The 25,197-nt window shown below is 36.1% G+C and overlaps 4 protein-coding genes across 8 annotated transcripts in view; 2 read left to right on the forward strand and 2 right to left on the reverse strand.

The window, feature by feature from the left end:
* LOC117215941 (aryl hydrocarbon receptor nuclear translocator homolog) overlaps window positions 1-1,010 on the reverse strand; it is a 47,001-nt gene extending 45,991 nt beyond the window's left edge. For 3 of the 4 annotated variants that reach the window (XM_033462523.1, XM_033462517.1, XM_033462507.1), the window contains exon 1: window positions 777-1,009. Coding sequence is in view for 3 of the 4 variants with exons in the window: in XM_033462517.1 (XP_033318408.1) it covers window positions 777-813 (37 nt within the window). In the remaining variant the exon portion in view is untranslated. Of the gene's footprint in view, window positions 1-776 lie in introns of all 4 variants that reach the window. The other variant, XM_033462510.1, reaches the window with a different exon arrangement.
* A 1,209-nt stretch (window positions 1,011-2,219) lies between these two features.
* LOC117216750 (nipped-B-like protein B) lies at window positions 2,220-10,362 on the forward strand. The gene is made up of 3 exons (XM_033463732.1): window positions 2,220-2,672; window positions 2,778-2,878; window positions 3,800-10,362. Exon 3 carries the CDS (start codon window positions 4,159-4,161, stop codon window positions 10,282-10,284), a length of 6,126 nt encoding a protein of 2,041 aa, XP_033319623.1. The 5' UTR covers window positions 2,220-2,672; window positions 2,778-2,878; window positions 3,800-4,158; the 3' UTR covers window positions 10,285-10,362.
* A 5,998-nt stretch (window positions 10,363-16,360) lies between these two features.
* LOC117216752 (coiled-coil domain-containing protein 112-like) lies at window positions 16,361-19,417 on the reverse strand. Its single transcript, XM_033463735.1, has 6 exons — window positions 19,013-19,417; window positions 18,748-18,851; window positions 18,359-18,625; window positions 17,374-18,016; window positions 17,020-17,241; window positions 16,361-16,960 (listed from the first exon to the last, which is right to left on the reverse strand). The coding sequence occupies exons 1-6, from the start codon at window positions 19,231-19,233 to the stop codon at window positions 16,915-16,917; spliced, it is 1,503 nt and encodes a 500-aa protein (XP_033319626.1). The 5' UTR covers window positions 19,234-19,417; the 3' UTR covers window positions 16,361-16,914.
* An 802-nt stretch (window positions 19,418-20,219) lies between these two features.
* LOC117216751 (GAS2-like protein pickled eggs) overlaps window positions 20,220-25,197 on the forward strand; it is an 89,492-nt gene continuing 84,514 nt past the window's right edge. Inside the window, exon 1 of one of the 2 annotated variants that reach the window (XM_033463733.1) lies at window positions 20,220-20,650. The gene's annotated coding sequence lies outside the window, so the exon portion shown is untranslated. The remainder of the gene's footprint in view (window positions 20,651-25,197) is intronic. The other variant, XM_033463734.1, reaches the window with a different exon arrangement.

Consider the following 25,197-nt stretch of genomic DNA (forward strand, 5'->3'; position numbering starts at 1 on the left):
ATTTTACATGAAATAATATATAAATTGCTTCGATAAAGTACTACGAATGTAATATCATTCAAATAAATATATATATTACTACATGTGTATACTGTTTTCTTTGGCATTTTATCGCTCAAATTTTAACAACGCTTATTAAACTGTGAATGTATATGCATTTATGAAAAATTTATATATGTAAGAATCTACAGACTGCACATTATATACAAAAATATATAAACTGTAATAAAGAATGAGATAGATCTCCAATGTTGCATTTATCCGCAGTTGCAAATATATGAATGTATATAAACATTCGCTGTCTACAAATTATAATACTTACATAAATGTACCTATGAGTGCTACTATCAAGACAGATTAAAAGAATTACAGAAACTTTCATCCATTTCTAACCAAGCTTCATTTTTGTGCATCAAAACTATACATATAGCTCCATACGTGCTCTGCCACCAAAATCATTACTTAAAGATAGACTAAAGAAAATAGACGTCCGCACTATACTAGAGCAACAGATTTGCATGTTAAGCATGGTAAATCACACAGAAAATAATTTGCATTTTATGATAGAAAAACGTCCCACTTAGGGAAAGATGTTCTAAAATTCGTTTGGGCATCATCACTTTACAATTCTTCGGAATTTGCCAAAATTTCAATATAAACACTGTTCACAAGAGAAAATAAGTTTTCTAAAAAACTTTTTAATAAGATATTCGCGAGTAGGTTAAATTGGATGAAATGAGAAAATACTTTCAATGTCAAACAATTTCGATACTTACCTGGTATGGAATGGGCGATCGTGGATACAGTGAACATTCAGGTAAAATTTGATCGTTACACCGTGAAACACAAAAAGGATGTAACAGTCGATCGAACTTTCACGCGAACACTTCGCGATTAATTCACTTTACTTAACATCAAAACTGGGTGTTTACACTCAGCAGTCGCGCCATTTTGAAGTTTTACTCGGAATTTTATTTTTCCTCAAGTCTTCAACCACGAGAAGTGAAATTACATCGACCATAGCACGATCTGTCGACCAATTCGTGAAAACGTTCTGCGTCGAAATATGTATATACATATGTATATGTAAATAATTAATAAATATTAGCCTTTTTGTTTTATATCCAAGCTTTTAGATTAAAAAGCGCGTCAATATCCCAAAATTTTCCATTACTTTTTATATACTTTTGTTCGTTATAGTATTAAAAGAATAACTAATCGTTTATACAATCGATTCTTAGATATTATTTAAGAGCATTCAGATATGTTGTTCGAGAAGAACGATTGAATCTGCTAATATATGTCAATGTTAAATCAGCTAATTAAAGCGATATTTAATTGAAAGATATCTTTTTAGATGTTAATTATCAAAAAGTTGTATAATTAAAAGGCCTAGTGGCGGCACCTACGAACACTTTTATTGCTAGGTCATTGAATACAGTATTGAATGTGCTTCAAAATGTGTGACAGATTCTGCCAACTGTATTTTGGACAACTATTTGATAAAACGAAACAAATTTTAACTGGTAATATATAATGGAATATAATTATATGTATATATTTTATGCATAAAATATATTTGATAGAATTTACAAAATTTGGATAAACTGTACCTCTTTTATGTGAACAGTGCAGTATTGTTACGCAGATTTTCAAATAAATGATAAACTTTATAAATAATTTTCTTACATTTTGTATAGAACTTTTATATGAATAGAACGAAACTGTGAAACAATTTTTAAATTTCGAATTACATGCTATTACTTATTACTTCAAACGCTTGATAATATTTAAAATTCGCGCCGGGAATATTAGAAGAGATTCACAACCATTATCTGTATCATATGAAGGCGGACACGTAACATTCACATACGCTTAATATATAAAAAAAATTCCAAACTTACTTTTTTGAACGTTTTATTACTAATAACTAAATTTTTTAAAAACAATAAAAGTAAATGAATAATTGTTCTCATATGAATTATATATCATCTCATAGTAACATTTATAAGATAAATAGCTGTCCTTGCGTAAAAATTATTACTAACTAACAGGAGCTACCAAAAAAACTTATATTATAACATAAATGAATATTTAATGATGTTGCAAGATACATATATATGCAATAAAAGTTCGAAAATTCGGATTAACAGCATCGCTTTCATGCGAACGGTGCATCGTAATTCGAAATAAGACGCCGTAGCGCCGGTATACCTGTATCTAGCCTGTATCTACTACGCAACTTCCGCTAACTCGCTGCTGAGCAAAATGGACGCCTTTGTGTCTGTTTTCCTCGTATTCACACTATAAATAGTGTTTTCACTGCGATGGATCCTCTTTGACATGGCGATGTTTGCGCGGTACCGCGAGAAACATAAGTGAAAATCGTGACACGCCACGAATCGAAGTGCATTCCTTGGTGATCGACGAGAAAACCCGTCCAACCAAATAGGCCAGAACCACGGATGACAATTGAGTGAATATCGTTTCACGACGAAAACTTTTTCGAATAGACTCGCACAAACTGAGTCGTTGTTTTTGGCAAACGTGTAAATACCGACGATTTCCACGCGTCAAACAACACTGGGATCTTGGATATCGATACGCCTCCCGCCAAAATTCCATTCACTACTCGCATTCTGCAGTATAAATAATCGTTGTTGGATAGCCAGGTAAGGCAATTGACACAAAACTTCCACCGATGTTTGTTTTTATCCGTCAAATGACATACGATCGTCGCAGTTACCATCACTGACCATGGCAATTCTATTATTTAGTGGAATTGAGCACCCTTGGGGGATTTCCAGCCTGTAGCAACCTGGTTAAGGCCATGTTATCATATGTATGATGTTGGATGGTAGATACTCGACAATTGGAGGTAATAATAACAACTTGATGTGGTGATAGTGAATCAATCATTTTATGTTAGATGAATACTTTCTGTAAAATTGTTCCAACGAGACAAATGATCAGGATCATTGAAGGAAAGATGGTTTGTATTGAGAAACTATGACACTTCCGTTTGACATTGTTCGTGTGAAGCGATTTCTTCGTTTGATCGTTGATCTTAATTGGGAGTTAACGTAGACTTGTTTCAATGTGTTATATTTAATCCATTAGTGATGCTGATATTTGTGAAAAATATTGCACTGATTTTGGAAATGATTTAATTAATTTGATTACGTTTTTGTTATGACATTATAGCATGCATATATATGTATATATGTATGTACAAATATATAGAGCTATAATATAGTATTATTTTTGTAATTAATATGAATGAAATATTGTTGTAAGTTACGCAGAATAGGAATATAATATGATTTTTTAAATTTAAACCAGAACTTTTCTAAATTCTATTTTATTTAGCTTTCAGAAAATCATTTGTAATTAGTCTAACCTTTATAGAGAGATTTTTATTTTTTGTTAATATTTAATGTTTTTAAGTGTATAATAAAGTATTAATATCCTATTTTCCACTTAAATTGATTTTTTATTAATTTTATATAATATAGATCTGAAAAATAAATTTATCTGAAATTAATATTTTTTCATAAAAGTATGTCATTAATTTAACGTTACATAAGTGTAGATTAATTTTACCTTATTGTTTATCAAAATAATATACCTATTTGTACATTTCATACTGTATATTTAAAAAATTGAAATAATAATAAAAGTATTTATATTTATTCATTGCTTTGAAATATTATTCTTTTATATAGATTTAATTTATATACATAAAATATGTCAAATTAATAATTTAAATGCCATTATATTTATTACATGTCTGTTTCAGGACAAAAAATTATTGCTAACAATGGACCGTTTGTTGGAGGATCCACGTGCTTCATCAAAATTTGGTTGATAATTGCTACTGCATCATGGGAACTTAAAAGAGACTTTGTTAAGTTCCCAATATATACCTTAGTGCTAGTGTTCTTTAATAAGCGTTAGATATAATTCTTCTTAACAGTGAAAGATCTCTTATGTCGGAATGCCTTGAAAATGCGAGTGTACAGATTTTAACAATGATTTCTTTAAGCATCCGTGGAAACAGTGCATTTAGATATGTTCTGTTGATTTATATTTACCATATACTGTGAATAAGACATTTTCTAATATGTCAGTGCTGTGTTTGTTACGTTGGATAATTCTATGAACCTCAAGGTACATATAAGGACACTGGACCTAATTTCAATAATATTTTTTGTCCAGGCTGTAATGCCAGAACAAGTCAAATTCAAGATGAACGGGGTTATACCGAGTGTGCCAATCACAACTCTCGCTGGTATTGCGAGTCTTACTGACTTGTTACCTGAAATGCCCCTTCCAACACCGCTGCCTCAGACTTTAACTAACAAGTCCCTTTTATTTCATCCAAGAGTGGCAGAGGAAGCACAAATATTACTAAGTGTTCGTAATGAAAACTTAGTGCCGCAATTAATATTATCTTTATCTCAAACCTCATCTGATCATATTGAGCTGAAAGATAATTATGCAAATGCAGAACAGCCTTTGGAAAACGAACAAAATACGCCGGAGTTACTTAAGGCAATTTTACAAATAAATCCGCATGTGTTTAAGGGGCCTCAATACAATTCACCACGAAACTGGGCCCAAGGCACACCTATGATGCATACCAATCAAACATCTGCTAATTACGAACGATTCTCACCATCCTACTCGAGTTCTTCAGGGTCGAGACAAACGCCTCAAGGTAGTCCAGCTCATCCTGCTGCTGCTAGAACAGTGCTACCCCCGCCTACCGGCATAAACCCTCTACCCAACATGACTCCGCAACCAAATATGTATTCTCCAGCACATATGAGTTCTCCTGGGACGCCATTAACAACTCTTGGTAATGTAACACCTCAACACCACAATATGGCTGGTATGACACCTCAACATAATGTGCATATGGCATCTCCTATGCGTGCTAATATACCTTTGCAACAACATCAACCTATTAATATCCAGCAAAATATGTATGATCCTATGATGAATCAACAAGTACATCATCCATTAGAAAATCATCAACCAATGGACATTGATAGTACAGTGCAAGAAAATCAGCAGTTTTTACTCGATCCAGTCACAGGTCTTCCTGACATTGATATACCAATAGAAAATATCGAAGCGAAACAGCAGAGCATGGATAATGTGACGCAACATCTGTTATCTACAACGGAAACCACATCTTATCCAACCATGGATACCACCGACATGGTAAATACATTAAACACTACGACGCCAGTAGTAATACAACACCAACAGAACAACAATTCAGAAAAGGGGATGAAAATACCCGTTTCTTTGCCGGAGAAATTAAAAGAGCCGATTGTCATGCTGGACAGACTATCCTTAGCAGATCAAGCTTTGATGCAGAAGAGTCTAACCGCGTTTGCCGAGAAGTCGCCAAGTCGGGCCGCGAAGATGGGCATTTCTAATCGTGAAGATGTAAAGTCTGAGTCCGATAGCGAGGAAGAAATCGGTAAAAATAATAAATATTTTAAAGCACGCGCGAAAGAGCGTCAGGTTCAAAGGGAAAAGGAGAAAGCCGAGAGGAAGAAGAGCGAAGATAAAACGCGCAGACGAAAAAGGATAATAGATGACGATGACGAAGACGAGAAGAAAGAAGCTTTTACACCCACGAAACCAAAAATCCGCAAAGTAGAAAAGAAACTCGTTCCTGTATTGGCTAAACTTAGTGTGGAGGAGCTGATGGAAACTAATACGTATCAGCGTTTCAACACAACCATAGAAACGATATTTGAAAACACAGAAGACGTAGCGACTAATGCCGAATTGGATGATGATGGTGATGTGCCTCCAGAATTATTAATTCCTAAATACCAATTACACGATTTATGCACAGAAGCAGCTAAATTGAAAGCATTAGGAGCAATGGAGTCGATTCCAGCAGATAGATTGGTTAGACTGTTAAACATTTTAGAGAAAAACATTCGGGATGGAGCCAAGGTGTCTCCGTTGGCAGATCCGGACGACGATGTTGATGAAAGTCGATTATGGACACAGCTGGCCATGGAGAGAGTACAACGTGCCGTGGATGCGTCTTTAATTGCATTACACATCATGACGTCTAGCAACATGCCAAAAATGGTCTACCTGGAAGACGTGATTGACAGAATAGTCCTTTTCATGAAGTTTCAATTGCAGAATACTATTTATCCTTCATTCGATCCGGTTTACAAAATAGACACAAAAAACAAGACTGACAATTATAATTCTAGTGGTCGTAAGAAAAGAGGTCATATGAAAGAAGTCCGTGAGAAGAGTATCCTTCAAGTATACAACAAAATGCACGAATTAGTTGGTCTTCTTGCTGAACTATTAAACATCCAGGTTCTAACAGACACTAGTGTCCTTCATGCCTCTACATTAGGTGTCGCGCCATTTTTTGTTGAATCGGTTAGTGATCTTCAATTGAGCGCTTTAAAATTGGTCACAATAATATTTACTAAGTACGAGAAGCATAGGAGATTGTTGTTAGATGATATTTTGGCGTCTATAGCTCGACTTCCTAGCAGCAAAAGGAGTCTAAGAACTTACAGGTTAAATTCTGAAGATCATATACAGATGTTGACAGCGTTGGTCTTACAGCTGATTCAATGCGTTGTTGTATTACCCGAAAATGTACTCCCACAACATAAGAAGTCACAAGATGATGAAGAGAAGAAAGAAGAGAAAAAAGCAAATTATGTAGATGCAGATGTCCTGATCATAAACAAGTACGAAACCGCTACCAGAATAGCGGGGAATTTTTTAACGGTGTTCCTGAACAAATGCGGCAGCAAAGGTGAGGAAATTGATTACAGGCCACTGTTCGAGAATTTTGTGCAAGATCTGTTAGCCACAGTCAACAAACCGGAATGGCCAGCGGCTGAGTTGCTTCTGAGTTTACTTGGAAACTTGTTGGTGGGTCATTTCTCTAATAAAAGTTCAGATATGGCGCTCAGGGTGGCCTCCATCGATTACCTCGGCGTTGTCGCAGCCAGATTAAGGAAGGACGCGGTAAGTTCTCAATGCAAGCTATCTACTATTGACCAGATCATAAAGGACATCAAGATTGAACAGCAAAAGGATTCCGAATATGACCAGGTGAAAGATAAAGAGATTGTAGGTTTGAGTGAAGACGAAGAGCGGACGGGTTTTTTACAGAAAGTGCTGCTAGACTACTTGGCTGTAAACGGAACCAAGGACTCCGCCTTAGGTTACGCCCGCCATTTCTATCTAGCACAATGGTATAGAGATTGTGCGTTAGAAAAATCCAGGGTTGGTCAGGTAAAGAACAGTCCCAGTAAGAAAATGCATAAGAAGAGAGTGAAAAAGAAACACAAGCACCACACGAGTGATCAGGAATCAAAATCAGAATTAGATGAACCTGATGCCGACGAAAACGACAATAACGAACAAAAGTACTCAGAAACATACCGAATCATAGAAGAGAAAAAGAAGTACATTATAAGTAGAATAAGGCCATATAGCACTGGCACAAAACCAGATATTCTTCAGACCTATATCGATTATAATTCAGCAGAACTGATATCACAGTATCTCGCTTCGAAAAGGCCGTTTTCGCAGAGTTTCGATCGATACCTGAAGCAGATCCTACACGTGCTCACAGAGTCATCCATAGCGATCAGGACAAAGGCGATGAAGTGCCTGACGATGATCGTTGAAGCGGATCCAAGCGTTTTGGCGCGAGTGGACATGCAGCTGGGCGTAAAGCATTCGTTTCTAGACCATGCGACGTCAGTGCGCGAGGCAGCCGTCGATCTGGTAGGAAAATTTGTACTAAGTAGGCCCGAATTAATAGATAAATACTACGACATGCTATCAGCTAGAATTCTTGATACTGGCGTTAGTGTTCGTAAGCGCGTAATCAAGATTCTCAAGGATATCTGCATGGAGTGTCCTGACTTCCCAAAGATCCCGGAGATCTGCGTGAAGATGATCAGACGAGTGAACGACGAGGAAGGTATTAGAAAATTGGTAATGGAGGTGTTTCAAAATATGTGGTTCACACCGGTCAGAGAACGTCCCACATTAGATTCCGAGTCATTGCTAAGGAAGGTTATGAATATCACGGATGTTGTGGCAGCTAGTAAAGATATGGGTTTGGAGTGGTTCGAACAGCTGCTGGTTAGCTTGTTCAAGCCCAAGGAAGATAAAGACGATAGTACAAAGATGAAAACCGAGCCCACAAAGGCATTATTGACGGCGTGCAAACAAATTGTTGATTGCTTGATTGAAAACGTTCTTCGACTAGAAGAGACGAACCTGGAAGAGTCTGAGAAGTCTGAGAAAAAAGGATCCTCTCAAAGATTGGTCGCTTGTTTGACAACCTTGTATCTATTTGCTAAGATACGGCCGCAATTGCTAGTCAATCACGCGATCACGTTACAGCCTTATTTGAGCTTGAAGTGTCAAACGCAGGGCGATTATCAGATCATCAGTAGCGTAGCTCACACATTGGAGTTAGTCGTGCCACTCATGGAACATCCTAGCGAGACTTTTTTAGCACAGTTGGAAGAGGATTCGGTGAAGCTGATTTTGCAACACGATAGATCTGTCGTGGCTAGCTGTCTTTCTTGTTTAGGTTCAATAGTGAACAATGTAACCAGAAATTTTAAATTAATACGAGACTGTTTTAAAAAATATTACGGACATCTGACTGAGTACAAATCCTTTTACGAGAAAGACCCTACAAATCCTATGCTTTTAAAGTATCGGCCTTTTGTCAGGAGAGCATTATTCACCGTTGGCTTGTTGCTCAGACATTTCAATTTTACCGACCCTGAAGTGATCGAGGGATTAGCGGAAAATATAAAGGATCAGGTATTCGAAACATTAAATTACTTCGTGCATCTGGACAATGACGATATTCGACATTTTACTCTGTCCGCTATTGGTTCTTTATGTATCCGTCATTACGAATTTATGTTGCTTCCTGAGTTAAAGGAACTGTACCATCATCTGCTCACATCAGAAAACGCGTTGGTTCATATGAGGATTCAGGTGCTGAATAATGTTGAGGTTTATCTACAGGAGGAAGACAAAAGGATGATTAAACAGGACATGGAATGGGCGAAGATGTCCAAACAGGAGAACCTAAAAGAAATGGGGGACGTATCATCAGGGATGGCTAGCACAGTAATCCAGTTATATGTGAAAGAGATCCTAGAATCGTTTTTGCACGTGAACATCAGTGTTAGGCATGCAGCACTTAAAGTAATTCAGTTGATTCTGGCTCAAGGTCTAGTTCATCCAGTCCAAATAGTTCCCTACCTGATCTGCATGAGCACAGACTGCGAAAAGGCAGTGAGTCACAGCGCAGACAAGCAACTTCAGGACATCGAGAAGAAATATCCGGGTTTCATTCATATGAAATCGCAATTAGGCATCAAGCTGAGCTACCGACTACAGAAGATTCTGCAGAACGATATCACAGTAAGAGGAATGCGAGTAAAAGATGGCGAGTTTCCTGGTGCACTAAACGGTTTTCTGTACACCATCCTGAGGAACACGAAGCAACAGAGGAGAGCTATCGTCTTGTCCTTCCTGAAGCAGTTCGATGAATCTGCAAAGACAAGCTTATCGCAGATGCTCTACTTGGCTGACAATCTCGCTTATTTTACATATCAAGTACAAGACGAGCCTCTGTTCATCATCCATCACATTGATATCATCATCTCAATGTCTGGTACAAATCTGGTGCAATCATTTAAAGAGGCGCTGTTACCAAAAGAAGGCAGCAGTCAATCTCAATTGCAACACCATCATCAATACCAGCAACATCAGGCCCATGCATCTATTGGACCGGATGGACAACCGCGACCAGACCAACTGTTATCAGCGTTAGAAGACGAAGAGGATGACGAAGAGGACGAAGAGACCCTGCTGGCGAGATTACCAGAAGACACGACGCTGCTGAGGGATTATATTACCGCCAGCCAAGGCTTCTTGTTGCTGCTCACTCTAAGGCAGCACTTGAAAGACTTGTACGGCTTCTCTGACCAAAAAATCGGCCAATACTCGCCGACAGAGGCAGCGAAGGTGTACGAGAAGGCGGTGAGCCGTAAGAGCAATTTGCTGTTCAAACCAAAGGCCACTCTGCAGAGACTGAAGGAGGGAGTGAGTAGCGCTGAGCTCGACTCCGATGGCAGGAGGAAGCTAGTGAAAGAGTACTTGGACTTCAAACAGTTAATGCTGAAGTTCGACTTGGAAGAACCGGAAGAAGATACAAACGAGGTAATCTAATTCGTCCATCGAGCATCCGATCAATTCGGTGAACTTGATGACCGTCAGTGGACTCATTCCGGTCTCCACGTCGGTCCACGCGTCGCATAAACATCGTATCAGTGTCACATATAATGGCGTTGTATGTGTCCAAGTTAACGATGTATGAAAACCACCAGGAGGGCACGATGGAACACCGCAGACATCGGACGCACAAATCCGAGAAGGTGAAGAAACACAAAAAGAAGAAAAGGAGAAAAGTCTCCGATAGCAGCGAGAGTGACGAAGACTACAGTGATCCTGACTTTTTAGTGTGAGTGCGGTGGTGTGTTCCCGCGTCCAACGTGTACATATTACATACTGCGTACGAGAACCTCTAAAATAAGTGGCTGATGTGCGTACTGGTGTGTGTGCGGCGTTTTTTCTTGGTGCGTTTTCCTGTCGGCCGTGAGTGTAGGCGTTCTGTTTTTTCTTGTATTTGCGTTTTTCTTTTGTATGGATTCGAATACAGGAAGAGAAAGAAAGAGAGAGAGAGAGAGAGAGAGAGAGAGAGAGGGAGAGAAAAAAAATATAAGATATATATATATAAATATATATGACACTGATGTTATAGGAAATACCAGTGCCGGACGCTCTGAAATCGCGACGTAGCCCCATCGATCACGGAAATGGACTAAAACATTTAGCAAGACTAAACAATAAGTATACAAAATGTGGATTAGAAACGATGCTGATGTGTACAGAGGACGGTGGTGCTCTGCGGGAATGCGTGCGATCTTTCTCTGCGACATAGTTTGATTGGACGAGATTGAGAGAGTTCAAACGAAAGAGAGGTTTTAAGGATCGATCATCTCGAGACGATCTATTAAAATTATCTGTTGGCTAGGGCATGCAGTGGATATTAAGATTTTCTCGGTCCGTGTTAAACCGTTCGAAATATTTCGATCACGTGGCTGCAGGGAGGAACTTGGTTCAGCCATGAGTCGATTTCGTCAATTCTCATATTTCAAATGGAAAAATTCCTCGTAAAACTTTCTTTCGTTTTCCTTTCTTTTTTGTCGTCCTTTCCTTTCCACTGTCATCAAAACCTAAAATGCAACCACAAAAGAAGAATTTTTATTTATAATTCTCGAAACTTAATTTAAAATTAAGAAAAAGGAATTTTGTTTACAGTTAACACCACAATTTAAGAAATTTCTCTATGAATATTAACATAAGAAAATTGTAAAATTTGTTTATGTGCGTAATCGTAATTTAAAAAATAGATTTTGATAGAATCAACTAAAACGATGGTGAAACAACACGAACCAAGTATCTAATTTAATAAAGAGACGGAGCCCGAGTTGTGACGTTTTCTTGGAATACATCACGCATTATTCGACTAAAAATTGTTATTGTAAATAATATTGAATAATAACACCAAGATTGATACGAGATTTTAGTTTTCTTTTCGCGGAGATAGAAAAACAGAGTGGCCAGTACTCGGGATGATTTGAATTTTTTTTTTTAAGGAAGGAACTTGTCAAGAAGACGTTGAAAGAATTGGTGTTGTAAATTTTTGTTTCAAAATCTCGAAAAAGAAGGAAGAGATAACAGAGAGAAAAAGATACGAATCAAAAGAAAACTCGGGAAAACAGCAAGGGAGAGAAAAAGCCAACAACAAAGGGAAACAAAAAAATCATAAGAGAAAGAAAGAATCGCATAGAAAAATGGATTTATTTAGGCTTACTCCACAGCAATGTATTATAGAGAAGCGTTTAGTTAAAAAAGATTAAAAGAGGAAAAAAGAAAGAAAATTAAAGAAAACAGAAACACATTGCCTATGCATTATGAGAGAGAGGGAGAGCGAAGCGAGCGAGAGTGTGTTGTTTGTAATATCTGTACATACAAATTTCAAGTAAAGTATCTTATTTTCTTACAAACTATATAGTGATGACATTACGAAAGAATACTTAAAATTTTGTTGTAATATTAAGTATTTATTCAGAATTCATGTTGTCCCAATATAGTTTGCTTTATGCACACAACTCGTCTTTTGGTGTAATTGAATAAACAAAAAAAAAAAACTATCGTTTTTATACAAGCTTAGAAGTAAGCAAAATAAAAGCAGAAGACAAAAAATGTGCAGAATGAAAAGTAAAAGGAAAGAGGACACAAGGATGATGAAGAATTAAAAGGAAAAGGACGGATTTAGTAACTTTCGACGGGGAAATGAACGAAATTATTCATAGGGATGGGGGTGGAATGAGATGAAAGAACAAAGAGAGATAAGAAGCCGGGAAGAATGAACATTGGAGACCTGTAAAAACGCGCGATCGAGGGAGGAACTTAAGATCCTCGACGAGTCACGCAGCTCTTCGACGATTCGTTTTCTTCGTGGATCGCAGCAGCACATGCGATTTTGACTGTCCAGGAACGAGAGTAACGGCGTTAGTCTAAGGCGTGTAAGCGTAGGGCGATTCTCATCGATTGCCCCTAATTCTAGAAAATCGACCGCGCAACTGTGATCTTTAGCGATATTGAAGCGCGGACAGGTGCGTCGCGGTATAATTCGTCTTTTTTATACATTTATAGTAATTCCATCAGCCATCATCGACATAAAAACATTATCGAAACAGAACAGTTCAAGGTATCTCGTTGTCCTGGATGGTCGAATATTATATTCGATACATTCACATACATATATGCATATTCCAGGTCTATGACCTGGTTAGCGAGCCGTTTAGAAGTTATTAATCACACGACACCCGACCGAATCTTCATCGAAAGCGAACTAACATGCGATATCATTGTCCATATCCTTTAGATCGCTAGCTTGAAACGTTTGTGTCCCTACGAAGCAAGTACACGAAGGAAACGAGTCGATTGATCGATGAGTAGCTGCATGAGCCGCGAGTCTTGGTTAACGATCGAAAGATTGCGACAGACATGGATGGAAAGAGAGAAAGATTAGAGATTTTTACTTTCTACTGCGAGAACGTTACCATTTTACGATCATTGTCAATCATTGTTGCATTTACAAGTTGGTCGTTCATTTATACAGGGAGAAAAAGAAATATAAGAAAACGGAAAATTGCTAGCTGTTCAACGGATAAACGTTAGTCCGCGGAACGTTGGCGAACGATCGCGAGCAGAATGATCTATTAGGTGACATACGCTTCTTTCGTTTTAATCTCGATTTAAAGTAGCACTTTATTGGGGCCCAGATGTACCTTCATCTATATCTCATCAATAAATCTGGCAGTAAAAGGAGTATGGAATTCATTCGATTAGTTATTAAGAGTCTCAACTATGCTCACAAGGAATGTACGCGAATCTTGTTTGTCAAAAATTCATTTCTTTTCTTCGTTTAATGTTTAACAAAATTTCGTTCGTTTTATGAAACCTTACATTTACGTACTAAATTAATTTTCTTAATCATAGAAATGAGGGACGTTAAAAATTCGCGTGCATTTCTTGCTCTTAGATTAGTCGAACGTTCTCGAAAACCGTCGCGAATCCTTAGAAACCCAAAATTCAAAGGTTTGTTCAAAAGAGGAATCTATACACTTGCACGAATCGCTCCCATCGATCGCGTTCCCTTTCATCTTCGCCCGTGCCTTTCAACGACGCGATTCCTCGCCGAAAGACGATCGATTCCGTGTCCGATTCTTTGCCGTCCCGGAACCGTGTGCAATGTTAGAAATTAGAAAAAAAGAAACTCGGAAATAAGCTAACCGAGCGTCGAAGTCTTGACAAGATAATAGCTCGTGGACGTCGTGATTCGACGCTGTTCTTGGTGTCCCTGAACGAAGAAAGGGATACGCAGAGTTTTCGATCGTCTGGACGAGAGTCGTGCGTTCGTTGAAATTAGCGTCGCGGACTTTTCGATCGATCATGGTTGTTCGATCGATCGAACGACACGAAAGGAAAGGAGGAAGAGAGGAAAAAGCGATATGGAAGGAGAGAAGAGGAAAAAAAAGCAATTGAACACACACACCTGTTGCATCTATGGTTTGCACAAGAGAAAAAGGATATATAGAGTTGGAACAGAGAGAGAATGAGTGAGGCGTTGCGTGTGAGGATATCGATGACAAATATTGTTAGATGGAAGGTTCAAGACGACTAAACTAATCGTAGGGACGAAGATCTTTGACCTGTACAAATGTTCAAGTGTGTACATATTTATTATAAAAAAGAAAAAAGAAAGACGATGATGGGTTACGAGGAAGAAAATGGCGAACAATGGGAAAGAAAAACGTCAATCGTACTACAATTCTTGTTGCTATGAAGGATAATAAGGGAACGTGAGGATGAATACAGTGTGCGTGTGTGTGTTTGTGTAGGCGAATACAACGGAGAAATATGATCGTATGAATGAGCAAGGTGGAAAGTTGAAGGCGTTCAATTAAACGTTCTATTGTTCGTTGTAACAAACTTCTAGAGAAACGGTATACAATTATTGAAGAGAGACGAATTGTAAACAGTTATATTTCTTTGTGCATATATACACATATATATATGCTGACATATATGTGTATATATACGCGGCTCGAGGAGAAAGAAAATCGGAGGAATTCTCGATATCGCTATAGCGCGACGTCTAATTAGTAACAGAGCGAAGATGTGAATGGTAGGTGGCGTGATTGTGAATCATAATGATCATAATGAGCATATCTCATAATGATCTGTGAGAAAGGGATAGCCGAGGATGTGAACAAAGGAAAGAAGACAAAATACGTGAACAAACAGAAGGATAAAATATGAATTATGAACAGTCGTCGAATTTGATTGATATATCGTACTCAGCACAGTGCGAGGCACATTTGTATTATAACATTATACATATATATATATAGTATATATATTGTATCACCTATGTTTTTGTATTTGGTCATCTCATGAAAGACGAAGAGAAAAGAAGAAAAAAAAATCTACAAAAAAGAATATCGAATTAACGAACAGAAGGTTAATAGAAAGTATATTATATATTTGAGTAAAATCGTCGAGAATTGGTATTATCCACGACTGACCGGAAGAGGGAAGCGGGATATCATTTTTTTTTTGTCCTCACTTATATATTTGTTTAAGTTTGTCTCTCTTCGTTCGTTCTTTCCGATCTTTCTACGTATGTTTGTTTCTACGTTCAATACTTTCATACAGATACACACACACGCGCGCGCGCGATCGCTCAGGTAACGTGAGGTTTGGGTGAGGGGAGAGGGTTAATCAATTAATTAGTTAATTGATTAATTAATTATTAACAGTTCGTTCTGAGCAGTCGAATAAATTGACGGTCCTGGATAAAGCCAACACTCTTTTACTCATAACTTATTATGTACATCGTCTGACAAAAACCGGTACGTTCGTAAAAGAAAAATAAACTTAAATATATATCAATCGTTCATTTCGTTCATTTCCTCTTGCCCTCCATTATTTCAATTCTCGCGCTCGTCCGATATGGCGTTTTTATTTTTCGTAGTTCGAAAAATATTCAAAATCAAAAAGAGAATTTCTAAAAAAAGACGTATACTCGTCGACTCGTAACGTTGCGTCGTGTTGTGCTGAGGTCGCGTTTTCAGAATGTGTCCAACACTTGAAAATAATTTTTCAGAGCGGATCCATTTGTATAGTCGACACTTACGGCGTCGCTTTTGATCGCGCGAATTTCCGCGAGGCCGATTGCCGACAAGTAACACACAGGCTATTTGTAATTCGAAGATTTTAGCGATTGTAAATAAAACAAGAGAAATGACAATTTTTTGACTAGTGATTCGTCGATGACGGATCGATCACGAGGGATTGTCCTCGTTACTGCTTATGTTCATGGAGTCGCCGTGTTCGTGGATCATTTCCTATGAAAGACTGTTACTATAGGAGAATATACTTTTAGTATACCGATTCGGAAACGAAGTACAAAACAGATACCGAGATTTCGTTCGGCTCTAATGAAGTGATTCCGGAGTTTGGGAGAAGTTCGAACAGGAAGTAAGTACAATTATTGTAAATATCTTGAAGTATGATTATTATGCAGATTATTATACAGAAATTGCGCTGAAGATTCGCCGGTCTAGAAGTGTGCTCGGTTGATTAATTTATTAAAAATTATAATATTAAATTAGCGGAGGAGTAATGGGAAACATATCGTATATTCTTTAGCCATAAACATTTGTTTTCTTCCTAAATATGTGTACATATAAGAATTGATCAATTAACCCTTTCAGGATCGAATATTTCCTTAGGGGCGCACATTGTTTTCCAATACTTTTGTAAAGAAGGCTTAACGCATTGAAATTGAAATTTGATTTGTAAAGAAAAAATTAGAATTCAATGGAAGAAATTTAAACTTCGTGGGAACGCAACATCGATCATGAAAGGGTTAATGAAAATAATTGTATTTTCCTTAAGTAAAAGATAGACACTTTTTAAGTTGTATTCGGGTTATTATAAATTGCATGATTTATTGCTGGACGTTGTTTTAAAAGTTATAAAAAGATGATGTAAAGTTTACCAATGACAAAATTGTATATTTATACGTATTTTGAGTCGCGTTAGTTACCAAGTTACACGTAAACGATAAAACTTGTACGAGTATATACAATAAATTAGGCATACGATAACACGATCGTTTATACTAACGTCTTTTACATTTTTTAATCGATATATTTCTTGTTAGATTTTTAGATCCTCCGATTCTTCGTTCCTCCATCGGATACACCTGTAATACCATCCATATGTAAATAAATAAACAGTTTAATAATTTATCCGATTACTCACATTTTTGGGACGTCCTTGATATATTGCAATTCGTTAAAACGCATTGTCGAATCTTCCACTCTGCATTTTTCTCTCCAAACTTTTGTAGTATCAAACAATGTCGAATAGCTCCTTGCTTCTACGAGCTCTATCCTTCTTATATTCACTGATTCGCATTTGTTTGGCTTCTTAGAACGTAGAATTAAATTTTTTCTTTTTTTAGTAAACTCTTTGTCTTGCTCTCTGCAAACATAATTTCTGTCTCTTATTCGTTTAACTTAATTTTATTTATACAGATTTATATACTAAATTTCTATTAACTTTTTGTCCTGTTTCTAATGTTCGAATTTGTTATAAATTCTGCATAAACTTTACCTAAATGCTTTGATCAAAGTTACATCGTATGTACATTTTTCTTTAAATTGTTCATCCTTTTCTCTTAAAATATTTTCCAAAGATTTCTTCTTTTTATATTGTTCCAGAGCTTCCTGGATCTTTTCTTTACGCTTCTTCCTCCTATTTTGCTCTATTTTCCTCTTCAATATCATTTGCATTTTTACCTGTTCTTCGTCCATCAAACGCTTATTTTCTTTTTCCATTTTCCACTTTTTAATCAATTCCTTTTTCTTGCTTTCGGTCGAACTGGCGCTGCTGTTGGTACTTCTGGTTTCCGTTGTAGACGATTTTGTTTTTCTTAAAATACATGTTGCTTTCTCTCTGGGGATTTCATTTAGAAAATCTTCGTCCTCGTAACGATTCCCGATTTCTTTCTCTATTTCGTCGGTATTTTTCTTTTTTCCTGATTCCCTCTTTTGACGCCATTCTTTCACAGCTGCCTTCTGTTTTTCTCGTAAATCTGTGTATTGTTTGTACCACGCCTCGTGGTTTACTATAATTTCAGTAGATAGATCTGGACATTTTTTTTGGATCGCTGCAACCAGAGCTGGTATATTTTCACACCTTTTTCGCGTTTTCAAGAAAAACAGATGATCCTCCATGGTCCAATTTTCTGTGTGTCCTGTTACATATTTATAGAAATTTAGAAAATTTTGTAATGATCTTTCCAGTGTTTAAATGGCTTTTTGAGTGTCTTAAGTGACTCCTGCGATATTCGAATCTTTTTATGTTTCAGTCCCATTTTCGTTTTAACCAAGAAAAGGACATTTAATGTCTGAAGAAAATCTTTAGCATAATATTGAAACAAGATGTCAAGCGTGTCAATAATAATTTATTCATGTTCCCTTGAATTTAAGGAATTTTTAAATAATGATTATAGAAAACTATGATTTGGCCAAAAATGATTTAAAGGATGTAAAAAGTTTAATTAATTTTATAATTGTTCAAAAAATAATTCCGTTACCTGTTACTGCAACCAGAGCATGAAAATCGTCTATATCTTTGCATCCTGTATTGTGTTGTCTATTTTCAATTTTACTTTTACATAATAACGATAAACGTGCCCTATTTTTCTGTGCTTTTTCATATTTATCTAAATTAAATTCGAATTCATGTACTTCAGTATTTAATGCAGTTCCTTCCTCCATTAATGTTTCAATAGGACAAGATTTCTCGAAATCCTGCATTTTTTGCGAAAGTTTGATCAATTTTGATTTGTACGTGTTCACATCTAAATGAAAATATGTATAAAGGTCTTATAGCTATAAAATTATTACAAAAGATACTAATCTTCTAACTAGATTGTTTATTATAAACATAATAGTAGGAAGGTTGCGAAATATTTATATTTACCTAGTGTTTGTAAATCTTCTGGATTTTTCGTCACATGTTTCGCAGAATCCAATTCAGAAGTAATATCTTTTATATTTTTGTACATCGTGCTCAGAAAGTTTCGTCTGCCAAATAGTAAATTAATATTAATGTACAAAATATTAAGAGTCATTAAATTTCTATTACTTTTCCTTTGCTCTTATACTATGAAAAGTTATCTTTTATTTAAGAATGGGAATATTCGAATCTTAATTAAAATTTGCTAAAGTAAAATATGACCAAATACCTTTTCAATGACAATTCCTTGTGTTCATTTATAATATCCTGTAACAAATTCGAGTCTATTTTCATGTTTTCAATCGCACCAACAAGTCCTTTATCAAGAATATCTTCTTGTTGTTTCAACCTTAATAGTGGTCTGATATATAAATCTCTTTGAGCGGAAGTCACTTTCTTCTTCGATGTATCGTACATCATTTTAACACTATTTCCGCTATTGGCGCTCATTGACGTAATTAATTATCCGTAAATGGACGTTAATTGAACTGAGAACTTGGTTTTAGCAACCCTTTGAGCTTGACATTTAACGTCAAAGTACACGAAGCAAGGTTCGTTCAACTTCCATTGGTCGACTGTAGCATTTTATGGGTTTCCATAGCGATTCCCCATAACGTAACTTCGTATATACTCGATGCACCTGTCGTTCGCACGAAAAAGTAGTCATCAAAGCTACGGTAGCCTTGATAATTACGTTTTCACATGGACTTTGTCTCTTAATTAGTGATTGAGATGTTAGGTACATGAATTTTCCCTATAGAGTAGTAAATATCTTTTAACGTAACTTACTAATAATTACTGGTAACAAATTTCTTACTAAAATCAATTAATTAGAGTTACACAATATTATTAAAAAAATTTTGCAAAAATGCATATTAAATCATAATTAATACCTATAAGATTGTTAAAATATCTACATATCGAGGAATCAATCAAAAAAGGTAGTGAACAAATTTTTGAAATACCTTTTCATGGTTGCAATATGAATTCAATAATGTGAATTTAAACTGGAATGAACTTTTTAATGGGTTAAAATTATCTCTCATAAGCTATAAAGAAATCTGACATATCTACTTAACCACTGTGGATAAACAATATCTTTACAAATACCTCGTCCGAGTAAGCACTTACCGAAACCAACCTTCTTAATTTTTATTTTATCTCCATTTCTAGTTATATTTTGCCTATTTGACATTATAAGCTACCAAAATCAGTACCAACTAAAATCTACAGTTTTTCACGGTCGATAACATTACTCTATAATTCTTAGATCTTCTTTACCTACGTCTCCCACTCTTCCATCGTTTCTCTCCCAGAGTCATAAGCAACACCATGGCGCCCCGTAACGGAAGAAAGCGACAATATTCCCTTCCAAGCTCCCGAACCTACGACTACATTCACGCTGCAGCGAGGCATTTATACGGGTGGAGAGTAACTAGGCGCTTTAGTCTCTAGTTGGGACGCGACGCGTGAGTGTGGGGTTTGAGTGCACCCCCTGAGGTGTGAACGGTATCGTGCATTGAAAACAAATCGTCGTGACGCGACAGGAAAAAAAATTATATGATACAGAAACGCGCAAAAACGGACGTATCCTCTGGTCTGGTAATTATCGAGCTTTTGTCTCGGTGGCATCGTACCGTATCGAAGTGAGAACTGTCACTCCGCTGATGTCCGGTGAATCGATCGTATAACACAGGACTAGTTCGAGACGATACGTCGCGATCGCCTTGATGATAATTGGCGGTTTCGCGCGCGACTGATCGAGACGATTTCGGGATTAAATCGTTCGTCGATGCGACACTCGCTGTCGCGTGTGCCTGTCAGGGATACGTGAAGAAGGTTTCCTCTTTGTGGACACGACTGATAGGTGAGTGAGAAAATATCAAGTGTTTATTGATTTATTTGGTCAGTATTGCGCTGTAGCTTTTTGTCCCGCGTTTTTTTATGTATCTTGCGATCGTTCCATAGCGCAACGGTCAGCTGCGTCGTTTGATTTAACGGTCACAGTCGATTGTCAAATTAACAACGGCTTTTTTAGACGTGTCATCTTGTAGGTCTAAAAAGATAGATTAAATTGAGATTCTTGGATCTCAAATACATGCTTAGCTATTCGACGAAATATTGAGATTGTCGTTAGAAAACATTTCAGTTTGATTTCTATTCGTCAAAATTACAAAATGGCGGAGTTATTAAACGTTGTCTACGAGACCATGTCTGGCAAAATCTTGTCAATTGGTAGAAGTGTTAACAGAGAAAAAATGAAAAACTTTTATGTTACATTGTAATATATTCTCAAGAACGTGTGTGGTGTATGATTCTTGAATCATTTCAAAGGACAAGTGAAAATGTTGACTTTCTATTGAAAAATATATTCTAGAAGGAATAATCTTTGAAAGTATCTAAAAATTTCACTAATAGAAGCATTGAAGAAAACACGAAGTGTGATATATCAAAGTTTGTTATTAATTAAATAAATCGTTCCGAATATCTGTTGCGTGTTAGGATAGAAAGCATGATTTCAAAAAGATTGTATTTAAAACTAGTTTAATGTAACAATTTACCTAACCTAACACGTAGCTCTTGTAAGCACTGTAACTTTGCCACTTATATGAATCTCAAAATATTCTCATTCGAACAATATTCTACGCATATGAAGTATAAAAAAACATGCAACAAAATTCCTTTTGTATCTTTGAAGCTAACTGAGTGGTGTTCCTTAATCCATTAATACTTAACCTTGCTACGTGTTTCATTTTGTTACGACCATTCTCAACCTAATTAAATTTTCTGTTATTATTTGTTTTGATTTTCTTTTAGCTATTTCTTTAAATCATTAGAAACCTTGACTGATTACTAAGATTACAGTACAAAATATACTACTTACTTACTAAGATTACATATACAAAATATAATAATTCCTACAGTATACACTGTGTATACATACATAGTTCAATGTGATGATATTATGACGAATAATGCGATCATAGCTTATTATACAATGTGAATGCATGTAATATAGTTGCGTATATTGGCGTTTGAATAAAGAAGTGTAGAATAGTATTCGTGTACGTTGAACGTATATGTGTATGGATTATCAAAATTTTGATGGATCGAACAGTGTGTGGCAGGGACAGGTCAGCGATTTTTTGTATTATCTTGGAAGCCGCGAAAAGAGATAGACGATAGGCTTCTCGATGATTGTACTTTAAATACACGCAACGTTGTAGCTCTTAATGTCTGAACTGGTATTATCAGGCCATTGGAGATTATAATAATTCGGGACTGGATTATTTAATTTTGGAATTCTTAATAATTTAATTTCTTTCTATCAGAAATCCCTATCGCGTAGAATACAAAATAAAATTATTTTCTGTTAATACTAATATTAAGAAGCACAATGATTTATATTAATATAAAATACTTTACATTTGACTAAACTAACATAAATTATTATATCGATCTATAATCTAAGGATACTATTTCAGAGTTGATCTAATGGAAAAAGACACGCTACCACGAAGGTGTCTCAGTCGAACAACATTTTTATTGATTTAGCGCGGCAAATGTTTGCCTTCGCGGTTACGCGTGATTGATCGTCAAACAACCAATTAGGTGTTGCTTGTTCTAACATCCAGATAATTTTTTCTTAATAACAAACGCAAACTCTGATTTTAAGTAGCCTCGAATTACATAATTGTCGTAATCCGAATTTTTCGTACCATATTAATAATCCTTTTCTTCGTAAATTATCGTCATTTATTTTTAAATATAAATCGTAAAAATATGTGTCAACAACGATTTCATGAAGAACGTGAAATATCAGCGTACATCGTTATTAAAACGAATATCAATCGTGTTTGCTGTCTTTCTTCTATATCATTTTCTTATTAGCTATCGAATTTTTTATTCTGAAATATTTTCCACGAAATGTGTGTCTAGTTGCAAGAGAAATATTCAGCGATAAAATGGAAATTCGATAAAATATCCTCGAGTAATCGATGATCTATATTTGAAGATTGTAATACCTGTTACACAATTAATACAATTATCTCAGATAACAAACGAGAGTACAAAAAAGCAATATTGAGACAAATAATACGACGATAAATAACAACGACATATTTCAAGAAGATATCGAACATACATAACGCCGAATTTAATAGCGATTTATGCTGCAAACATTCTGTATCCTTAGCAAGATCGTTATTGACGTCTATTTTTAAGTCGCTTTACCTTAAAAGTCTTAATAAATTTTCCGAGAGCGCGACGCTGACTCACCTGTCCTTAGCGCGTTTAAAAAAACACGCTTAAAAGGCAAATGAGGCGATTAACGTATCAACGTGCAGCTAGGCGAACAAATAAATCCCGTACGCAATGACACTTCTTTCCAACGAATGTAGCGCTGATCTCTACAGTTTGGATCAGATTTAATCACGAATTCTCGTCCTATGGAATCGTCAGGCTTTGTCTCTAGCAGCGATACATTATATCGGTAATACGATCTAGACTTTGTTCCATTGTAAAGTAAACACAGATCGTGGAAGATGGATCTCGTAGATATTGTAGGTTTTATATAAATGTTGTAGAATATTGCGGATATCGTAGGTGAAAAATTAGCTGGTTAAGCTCTTATTCTTTCGAGATTTTTTTTAGGATTTATAGAAAGTTCTCTTTCTTTTAGATTTTTATATGTTTTCGAAATTTTCTTCGATTTCTTTGAACAAATTTTAACGGCTAGATACTTACAGGGTGATGTAGAATTTTCGAACGTTCTTCAAACTTTTTCTGTGATTTTTGCTTCTTTAAGGTCTGTTGTATTTCACGTTTCTTCTTTTCGATTTATTTCGCGTTCTAAGTATTCCTTATGAAGTCTCCTATACTTTCGTATAATTATTTTAGGATCTGTTACAATCTGTTTTATACTAGGTTGTCGGAAAAGTTTTCTTCGTTTTATAAGGAAATAATAGACGCACAATGTGTTTTGTTTTATATTAGTTTATCGAATTATGCACGAATATAATAATAGTAGTAGAACGAAATGGATCATACCTAATTCAATAATATAAAACAGAAATTGTTCTCCATCTATTATCACCTTATGAAACTTCTCGGACAACCTAATATATTTCCTCGTGATTTTCCCAACCGCTTACGTACTTTCCGAAGCTGCTCTACGTTTAAAACTACCTTAACGAAATTTAAATTCAGATTCAAAATTTTTTCTCAAAAGAAACGAAAGATCGCCTATGTACATATAATATGTTTATATAAATATCAATCAAGATAAATATCAATAAATAACAGGTTGGCTCTTCACCCGTAGATTAAATATCGAAAAAGAATCACCCGAATGAAACAAAGCGTGAACTTGAAAAATCTATATCGAGATACACCTATCGTAGATCTTAAACCAGAAGGGGTTGATTCTTCCATGTCTCTTTCATCCCCATCTCTCTCCAACGCGTCCACCCTCGTCACCGTTTAAACCGATTATCCGACAATCGATGCGACGACTAGTTTTATTGAATTCTCAACTCGAGGTTAAGTTCTCGATGCTGTTCGATGTCGTGGAAATCGAGATGAAGAAGGGAGGACAAAGAGGGAGGAGGACATTCTAAGTGAGATCTCGCGCTGCAGCTCGATGGAAACGCGAAACAAACAGCCGAGATAGTCGGATGATAGTCCGAGGCGCTCGGATACGCTCGCCAGATGCACTTTTGCGATAATCGAGGACCGGCCGCATCTTTCGAAAGCTGCTTGCTTACCCTCCGTGAAATTCGCCTCTAAACGGTGGATGATGAATCACTGATGCGCTATAGCGTGCGGTAATTTGCTCAGTGTTTGATGATGGGGGAACCCGATGTATGGTATTCTTGGATGATTATGGACAGGGAATAGGGAGAATCAAAGGTTTTCTTTTCAGCATGGAAAATCTAAAGGGTTGGCTTTTTAAAATTATGTTTTGAAGAACGTTTAATATTTCTTTATTTTCTAGGAAATTTATTTTGTTCTTTCCTTCTTTAGCAATTTAGTAAGTTGGTAAATGTTTGTTCTTCTTGCGTTTTGATTTTAATTTATTTTTAGATTAAAGTGTAAGATATCATAGGCTTTATTTTTGCATTCTTTTTTACAATTTTTAGCGTAATTTGGAGATTTAAGAACGTTCTTTTTGAATATTTCGCATTGTTTAAATGTATTCTGTTACCTCGCAATATTCACATTTCATTTCTTTTTATTATTAAACTTAATGGTTTTAGCGCTACTCCGGCGTCTAAAAATTCTTCTGCAGTTTCTGAATAGCGTCTGGGTTGAATCAAAAACTTCTTTTCCAATCATTCTCGTATTTCTTCTAAGATCCTTACATTTGTTTCGTTCTCATTTATCCTGTCCCTACGTTGTTAATATATTCTACGA

The sequence above is a fragment of the Bombus bifarius genome, unplaced genomic scaffold (assembly GCF_011952205.1).
Source record: "Bombus bifarius isolate JDL3187 unplaced genomic scaffold, Bbif_JDL3187 scf7180000007973, whole genome shotgun sequence".
Lineage (NCBI taxonomy): Eukaryota > Metazoa > Arthropoda > Insecta > Hymenoptera > Apidae > Bombus > Bombus bifarius.